The 8,920-nt window shown below is 52.8% G+C and overlaps 1 protein-coding gene across 1 annotated transcript in view; it reads left to right on the top strand.

Annotated features, from left to right (window-relative positions):
* The window catches only part of GALNT9 (UDP-N-acetyl-alpha-D-galactosamine:polypeptide N-acetylgalactosaminyltransferase 9 (GalNAc-T9)), a 147,228-nt gene that overhangs the window by 63,058 nt on the left and 75,250 nt on the right, over nucleotides 1–8,920 (top strand). The window contains exons 3-4 of the mRNA XM_006874067.1: nucleotides 4,515–4,681; nucleotides 7,783–7,957. Coding sequence (XP_006874129.1) covers nucleotides 4,515–4,681; nucleotides 7,783–7,957 — 342 coding nt within the window. The remainder of the gene's footprint in view (nucleotides 1–4,514; nucleotides 4,682–7,782; nucleotides 7,958–8,920) is intronic.

Genomic DNA, 8,920 nt, shown 5'->3' with positions numbered 1-8,920 from the left:
ACACCCTTGGATGGCACACACTTGGATAACACACCCTTGGACGGCACACACTTGGATAATACACCCTTGGATGGCACACACTTGGATAACACACACTTGGATGGCACACACTTGGATAACACACCCTTGGACGGCACACACTTGGATGACTTAAACAAAAAGAAATGGGTCTTTCACAGTTTCAGGGGTTTGGTAGAAGTCTGAATTCAGGGCGCCAGCTCTAGGGTATGGCTTTCTCCTCGTCAGCACTGGAAGAAGGTTCTAGTCTCCTTTGAACAACTGTGGGCCCAGCTCCCTTGGGCATCTCCGTGTGTCTTGGCATCAGTCTTCCCTGGGTCCAGGAGAGGCCTCGGATCCAAAACACATGCTCTCCTCCCGGTTCCTTTTCCTTGGGGCAGTGGGTCCCTCTGATCTCGGCTCCCTTGTTTAATCTCTTTTATGTCTCAAAAGAGACTGATCTTGTCGATGGTCTCCTGCCTCGTTCATCTAACAGCCTCTAATCCTGCCTGAACATCACAGAGGTGAGCAATTATAATACATGGAATAGCCACATGAGACCACAGAATGAGGATGTGGTGGGTGGTGGTGATGTGTTGTGCAGTCGGTTCTGACTCATAGCGACCCTGCATAGGGTTCCCAAGACTGTAAATCTTTTCAGGAGCAGAAAGCCTCATCTTTCTCCCATGGAACAGCTGGGAGTTTTGAACTGCTGACCTTGAGGTTAGCCACCCGACTTGTAACCACTACACTACCCAGGCTCCTTACAGAACTGGGATAATTACATAATACTGCTAATCATGGTCCAGCCAAGTTAACACATTGGTAGGGGTAGAGCAGGGAAACACAGTCCAATCCATGAAGTGGTAGAACTCTCACCTTACATGCTAGAGTCCTGGTGTGGCGCTGTGGGTTAATGTGCTGGACTGTAAAGTCGATGTGAACTGCAAGGTCAGCAGTTCAAGTCCACCAGACGCTCCTCGGAAACCCTATGCAGGGTTGCTATGGGTCGGAACCGACTCGAAGGCACTTAACAACAACAACAACAAATGCAGGCGTCCTGGGTTCTGTTCCTAGCCGACACCAGTCCGGCAGTGGAGGCTTGCGTGTCGCCAGGATGCAGCAGTGCTTCCACACTAAGGTGGGCTGTGGGAAAAGGCTTGGTGATCTAGTTCCAGAAAGCATCCAATGGGACCCCGAGGCTCACAGTGGGCCAGTTTGCAGTCAGTCACAGGATCGAAGCAGGTGTGTCCCAGATGTGAGACTGGTTCTTCTGAGATATGGAATGGGGAGAGCACAGAACCACATGAGATGCACTCAATTCCTAAGTCACAGGGATGAGCGGACAAGAAAGGGATGTATCTGTGATTTCAGCCCTGAGCAAGCCAGACCTGGAATCAAATACCCCTGGATTTTGTGTGGCACTGTAGGATAACCACTGGACTGCTGACCACAAAGTTGGTGGTTCAAACCCACCAGTCACTCTTCAGAAACTCTAAACAGGGTTGCTATGAGTCGGAACAGACTATGGCTTTTAACAACACAAGCTGAAAAACCCCAAAGTCCCTTTCGTTTCCCATCACTCACTGCGTTCCTGTTGACGTACCTGCTGAGCAGACACTGGGAGCTTCTATGGCGGGTCTACTGGTAGCGTAGTGGTTACGAATTGGGCTGCGAACTGCAAGGTCAGCAGTTCGAAATTACCAGCTGTTCCATGGGAGAAAGATGAGGCTTTCTGCTCCTGTAAAGATTTACAGCCTCGGAAACCCTGTACAGGGTTGCTATGAGTTGGAACTGACTCCACGGCACATAACAACAACTGGCCTATAGGCCCCCTGCACAGTCTGTAGCCGAGGAGCTGCTAAGAACATGACTCCAGGTGAGTGGAGGCGGCACCTTTATAAAGCAGGTGCCTCTGAGGCCAATCAATAAAAGATGATATCTGGGTAAGAGCCGGTGACCTGGAAAGAACATCTAAATCAAATGGGGGTTGTGAAGGGGGTGCATGGGGCTACAAAGCGAGGCTGCTCTGCACGGCCCAGAAATTCTGGATAATAAGAACTGGGAACCTCGGAAGCTGGCAGTGGCCGGGCTGTCTGGCCTGGTTTCTCTGTGGAGTCTCTGGGGGAGTCGGGCAGTGCCCAGGCTCTACTGTCTCTGAGGGCAGGAGGGGACAGTCCTCGCCGGCCGTCAGCACCCTGCCATCCTGAGGGGGAGGGCTTTTACCTGACCCTGACCCCACCACGTTGGCTCTTTCTCTGTTCCAAGAGCACCCTGGGCACACCCCTACCCTTTGGTCTCAACTCAGGGTTGCCTCCTCATGGATTCTGCTGGGCTGCAGTCATCCCCATCACCCACCACAGTTGGCTTGTTTTCTTGTTGCCTATGCCCCCACAAAAATGGAAAGTTTGAGAAGAGAGCCTTCCTTCTTGTGGGCCCTTCCTCCCCTTTTGCAGACCCTACTCTGTGCTGGTGTGACACTGTGGGAAAAGTACTGGACCTCAAGGTGTAGTTGGAATTGCAAGGTCAGTGATTCAAACCCACTGGCCGCTCCTTGGAAACCCTGTACACGGCTGCTATGACAACAACAAAGCCATCTTGATAGCTCCGGAAATTGATGGAATACAAATTGATATCTTTCAACAAACTGATGGCGGCACTGGAAGCAGTTACTGTTCTGTGCTAAGATGTTTGGAAGACAGCTACCTGGCCAACTGATTGGAAGAGATCCAGATTTGTGCCCATTCCAAAGAGAGGTGACCCAACAAAATGCGGAAATCATTGGATAATATAATTAATGTTGCATGCAAGTAAAATTTTGCTAATTATAATTAACAAATGGCTGCAAGTATTCATAGACAGAGAACTGCCAGGGGTTCAGGCAGGATTCAGATGTGAAATGAGGGATATCATTGCTGATGTCAAATGGATCTTGGCTGAAATCAGAGAATACCTGAAAGATGTTCACCTGTGCTTTATTGACTACACAAAGGCTTTCAGGTGTGTGGATCAGAATAAATTGTGGACAACACTGTGAAGAATGAGTATTGCGAAATACTTAATTGTGCTCATGAGGAACCTGTACCAAAAGGCAGTTGTTTGAACATAACAAGGGAACACCAAATGTTTTAAATTAGGAAAGGTGTGTGCCAGGGTTGTATTCTTTCACCGTACTTAATCAATTTGTGCGATGCTGGTGGTGTGCCGTGGAGTTGGTTCCATCTCATGTTGACCCTGAAAAGGGTTTCTTGAGGTTTAGCAGCCCGACTCGTAACCACTACACTACCAGAGTTCTGTATACTGAGCAAATAATCCAAGAAACTGCATTATATGAAGAAAAAATGTGGCATCAGGTTTGGAGGAAGACTCATTAACAATCTGCAATCTGCACACTGTACAGCCTTGCTTGCCGAAAGTAAAGAGAACTTGAAATAGTTACTGATGAAGATCAAAGACCACAGCCTTTGGTATGGGTTGCTCCTCAATGTAAATTAAAAAAACAAAAATTCTCCCCACTGGACCAATAAAAAACATCAAGATAAATGGAGAAAAGATTGAAGTTGTCAAAAGACTTTGTTTTTCTTGCATCAATCATCAACACTCAGTCAAGAAATCCATATTGAAAGTATCATGGACTGCCAAAAGAACAAGCTAATCTGTGTTGAAAGAAATGCAACCAGATGCTTCTTAGGAGGCAAAATGGCCAGACTTTGTCTTTCATACTTCAGACATGTTATCAGGAGAGACCAGTCCTTGCAGAAGGACATCATGCTTGCTATAGTAGAGCATCAGCAAAACAGAGGAAGCCCCCAGTGAGATGGACTGGCACAGTGGCAGCAGCAGTGGGCTCAAGCTTAGCAATTATTGTGACACTCCGCTCCACAGTCTCTGCTCCGAGATAAGGGCTTTGGAAGACTCATACTTGGGCCTCTCAATTCTTACTGTGATGGAGGTTACTCAGCATCACTGGCCTGTGAGCTGTATTCGTCCTCTCATCTGGTAGCCATGTCCACTTTTCCGAGAAGTTACCCTGCCTCCTAGGGCGTGATCCCACGTGATTCTGAGGGGTCCACCTGCCTGCTAGGTTCTGGCCCAGGTGATGGTGAGTGGTCCATCTGCCTTCTTGGATCTGACCCAGGTGATGGGGCAGCTCCCCCTAGGACCTTGGGGAAGTGGTTTCCCTCCCTTGCAGCCCCTGCCAGCACTTGTGGAGACATGAAGGCGAGGCTCAGTGCAGTGCCTGGAATGCCTCACCCCCTCTGGCTGACGCACCCTCCTGGCAGGGAGAGCAAAGGGCTCGTGTAGTCCATGTAGGTCCACTTGGTTCTCTCTCCCCGGTCCTTCCTTTTTCATTTGTGGTGGGAACAGGCTGTGTGGGACGGCCTCTCCAGGGGCTCCCTTACCCCCTCCCATCCTCTCCTGACACCAAGATCACCTGCCCATGCAGATGGAGCCACAAGTTCCACCATGAGGCTCCCTCATATCCCAGCCTGACCCCAACCTCACCTGTCCCCCAGGTGCAGGCAGATGTCCTACCGTGATGGCCTGCCCCAGCTCTCTGTGGTTTTCATCTTCGTCAACGAAGCCCTCTCGGTCATCCTGCGTTCTGTGCACAGCGTGGTCAATCACACCCCCTCCCAGCTCCTCAAGGAGGTCATCTTGGTGGACGACAACAGTGACAATGGTGAGGGCGGCCAGGGCTTGGGGGGCTGGGCACTGGACACTCAGTCCTCCAGAGTCTCCTCATGGGGATGACGGTGAACTTATTCAGTTGTTCACTGAAAGGTGGATGTTTTAGTCCACCCAGGGGAACCTCGGAAGAAAGACCTGGCAATCTGCTTCCGTAAAGGATCCTGCCAAGAAAATCCCACAGAGCAGCTCTGCTCTGTCACACACGGACACCATGACAGTCCTACCCTGTCATACAGGGACACCGTGACAGTCCTACCCTGTCACACAGAACACCGTGACAGTGTCAGTCCTCTCCTGTCACACAGGGACACCATGACAGTTCTACCCTATCACACGGGGACACCATGACAGTTCTACCCTATCACACGGGGACACGGCGACAGTCCTACTATGTCACACAGGGCACCGTGACTGTTCTACCCTGTCACACAGAACACTGTGACAGTCCTGCCCTGTCACACGGAACACCGTGACAGTCCTACCCTGTCACACGGAACACCATGACAGTTCTACCCTGTCACACAGGGACACCGTGAAAGTCCTGCCCTGTCACATGGAAAACCGCGACAGTCCTACCCTGTCACACGGAACACCGTGACAGTCCTACCCTGGACACGGAACACCGGGACAGTTCTACCCTGTCACACGGAACACCGTGACAGTCCTGCCCTGTCACACGGACACCATGACAGTCCTACCCTGTCATACAGGGACACCGTGACAGTCCTACCCTGTCATACAGGGACACCGTGACAGTCCTACCCTGTCACACAGAACACCGTGACAGTGTCAGTCCTCTCCTGTCAACAGGGACACCATGACAGTTCTACCCTATCACACAGGGACACGGCGACAGTCCTACTCTGTCACACAGGGCACCGTGACTGTTCTACCCTGTCATACGGAACACCATGACAGTTCTACCCTGTCACACAGAACACTGTGACAGTCCTGCCCTGTCACACGGAACACCGTGACAGTCCTACCCTGTCACACAGAACACAGTGACATTGTCAGTTCTACCCTGTCACACAGGGACACTGTGAAAGTCCTGCCCTGTCACATGGAAAACCGCGACAGTCCTACCCTGTCACACGGAACACCGTGACAGTCCTACCCTGGACACGGAACACCGGGACAGTTCTACCCTGTCACACAGAATACCGTGACAGTCCTGCCCTGTCACACGGAACACCATGACAGTCCTACCCTGGACACAGAACACCGTGACAGTCCTACCCTGTCACACAGAACACCGTGACAGTCCTGCCTTGTCACACAGAACACCGTGACAGTCCTACTCTGTCACACAGAACACCGTGACAGTTCTGCCCTGTCACACAGGGACACCGTGACATTCCTACCATGTCACACAGAACACAGTGACAGTGTCAGTTCTACCCTGTTACACAGAACACTGTGAAAGTCCTGCCCTGTCACACGGAAAACCGCGACAGTCCTGCCCTGTCACACGGAATACCGCGACATTCCTACCCTGTCACACAGAATACAGTGACAGTGTCAGTTCTACCCTGTCACACAGAACACTGTGAAAGTCCTGCCCTGTCACACAGAACACCATGAAAGTCCTGCCCTGTCACACGGAAAACCGCGACAGTCCTACCCTGTCACACGGAACACCGTGACAGTCCTACCCTGGACATGGAACACCGGGACAGTTCTACCCTGTCACACGGAACACCATGACAGTCCTGCCCTGTCACACAGAACACCGGGGCAGTTCTACCCTGTCACACGGAACACCGTGACAGTCCTACCCTGGACACGGAACACCGTGACAGTTCTACCCTGTCACACGGAACACCATGACGGTCCTACCCTGTCACACAGGGACACCGTGACATTCCTACCCTGTCACACAGAACACTGGGACAGTGTCAGTTCTACCCTGTCACACAGGGACACCGGGACAGTCCTACCCTGTCACACGGAACACCATGACAGTGTCAGTTCTACCCTGTCACACAGAAGACCGTGACAGTCCTGCCCTGTCACACGGAACACCGTGACAGTCCTGCCCTGTCACATGGAACACTGCGACAGTTCTCCCATGTCACATGGAACACCAGGACAGTTCTACCCTGTCACACGGAACACCGCAACAATCCTGCCCTGTCACACGGAACACCGTGACAGTTCTACCCTGTCACACAGAAGACAGTGACAGCCCTACTCTGTCACACAGGGACACCGTGACAGCCCTGCCTTGTCACACGGAACACTGTGACGGTTCTCCCCTGTCACACAGGGACACCGTAACAGTTATACCCTGTCACACGGAACACCACAACAATTCTATCCTGTCACACAGGGCACTGTGACAGTCCTACCTTGTCACACGGAACACCATGACAGTTCTCCCCCATCACACGAAACACCGTGACAGTTCTCCCCATCACACAGAACACCGCGACACTTCTACCCTGTCACACTGGACACTGTGACAGTTCTACCCTGTCACACGGAACGCTGTGACAGTCCTACCCTGTCACACAGGACACCGCGACAGTTCTACCCTGTCACACTGGACACCGTGACAGTTCTACCCTGTCACATGGAACACTGTATCAGTCCTACCCTGTCACACGGAACACCGTGACAGTTCTACCCTGTCACACAGGACACCGCAACAGTTCTACCCTGTCACACAGGGACACCGTAAGTTGGGGTGACGTAACACCAACTGGTGAGCCCCTCGGCATCCTGGCCTCCTGCCCCGCCCCATCCTGTTTTCAGAAGATGCTGAGTCCAGACCATCTCAGGACTCAGCCATCTCTTCCTGCACCTGGAACCGTCCACCGCCTGCTGGCCCAGCGGTCCACACGTGTTCTCCTTCCTGTGTTTCTGTAATCCCTGTTGGTCTCTGAGTCCTTCTCGTGTGTCTGCTTTTTTCCTGCTTGTCGCCTCTCTTCTGTGGGAACTTGATCCTCCTGAGGGCTGAGGCCTCGTCCCTCTGTGGTTCCTGGGCCTTGATCAGTGTCTAGCCCCACCAGGTCCCCAGGAGCACTATCCTGGGCCCTGCTGACAGTCCCCAGCTGTCCTTCCCTCATGCTTCTCCGCTTCTCTCCCCAGTGGAACTCAAGTTCAACCTGGACCAGTATGTCCACAAGAGGTACCCCGGCCTGGTAAAGATCGTCCGAAACAGCAAGCGCGAGGGCCTGATCCGAGCCCGGCTGCAGGGCTGGAAGGCTGCCACGGCCCCTGTCGTTGGCTTCTTTGACGCCCACGTGGAGTTCAACACAGGCTGGTGAGGGCTAGGGGAGGCTGGGGGCACATGTGATGTCCCTGCAGACAGGGAATGGGGAAGCATGGGGAGGGTCCTTTCAGCAGTTCCTGGGAAGCCCAGAGGGTAGGCTGGGGGACTAGGAGTCTCCACTCCATATGCAGAGACCTCTGGTGGGCCTGGCCTTCAGCGTTGGGGATACTGCTGTGTGTGGTGAGCTCTGCTACACACATAAAGGCCGACTTGTAACCCAGCCCTGTCCCCACCATCGTGTGCACTGGCTGCCGATCACAGAGGCCCTGGCCGGAGGACTTCCAGGGTACGGTTGGGGGTCCAAGGCCACCCCTTATTGTTGTCTAGGTTACGCATAGCACAGCTGCACTTGGCACCTGTCCGCCCATCCTCCCATTCTGTGAGCTCCAGAGACCCGGAGGGCGTCCTGGGAGAGGCGCGAGCCTGTCACAGCAGAGGCGATTGCAAGCCATTGTGACTTCAGTTTTTCACTACTGGAAGTGGTCATCCATCACAGATAGCTCCCCCTCCTCAAGTCATCATCATGAAAGGGCCCCCCCTTATTAGCAGATGGCTGCTCATGCGTTAAGCACTGTGCTAAGAGTCATTAATTAATCTTCCCGCCCAGGCTGAAAGGCAGGTAAATAGTAGCATTTTCACTCTGAAGGAGGGAGCATGAGGCCCAGGCAGGAGCTGACCATGTGCCTCCCCAGGTTAGCCCTGCCAGAGCCTGTCCCTTCCTCGAGTCTGCTCTGGGCCAGGTGCTCCTGCCTCATGTGGGGAATGCCTAGGTCCCATGGGATTCCAGCCGGGTGGTGGGGTCTGTGTGGTCCCTTGGGAACTTCTGCACAGAACAATGAGTCAACACTGTGAGTCGATGCCACTCCTGGTCCCCTCCATGTGCATTAGAGTAGGACTGTACCCCACAGGGTTCTCAGTGGATGATGTTTCATAAGTATCTCCCACTCATGGTGC

Source organism: Chrysochloris asiatica, unplaced genomic scaffold (assembly GCF_000296735.1).
Source record: "Chrysochloris asiatica unplaced genomic scaffold, ChrAsi1.0 scaffold00261, whole genome shotgun sequence".
In the NCBI taxonomy this organism is placed as follows: domain Eukaryota; kingdom Metazoa; phylum Chordata; class Mammalia; order Afrosoricida; family Chrysochloridae; genus Chrysochloris; species Chrysochloris asiatica.
Note: the sequence above shows the minus strand (reverse complement) of the source record. Positions and strands in the feature narration are given on the sequence as shown.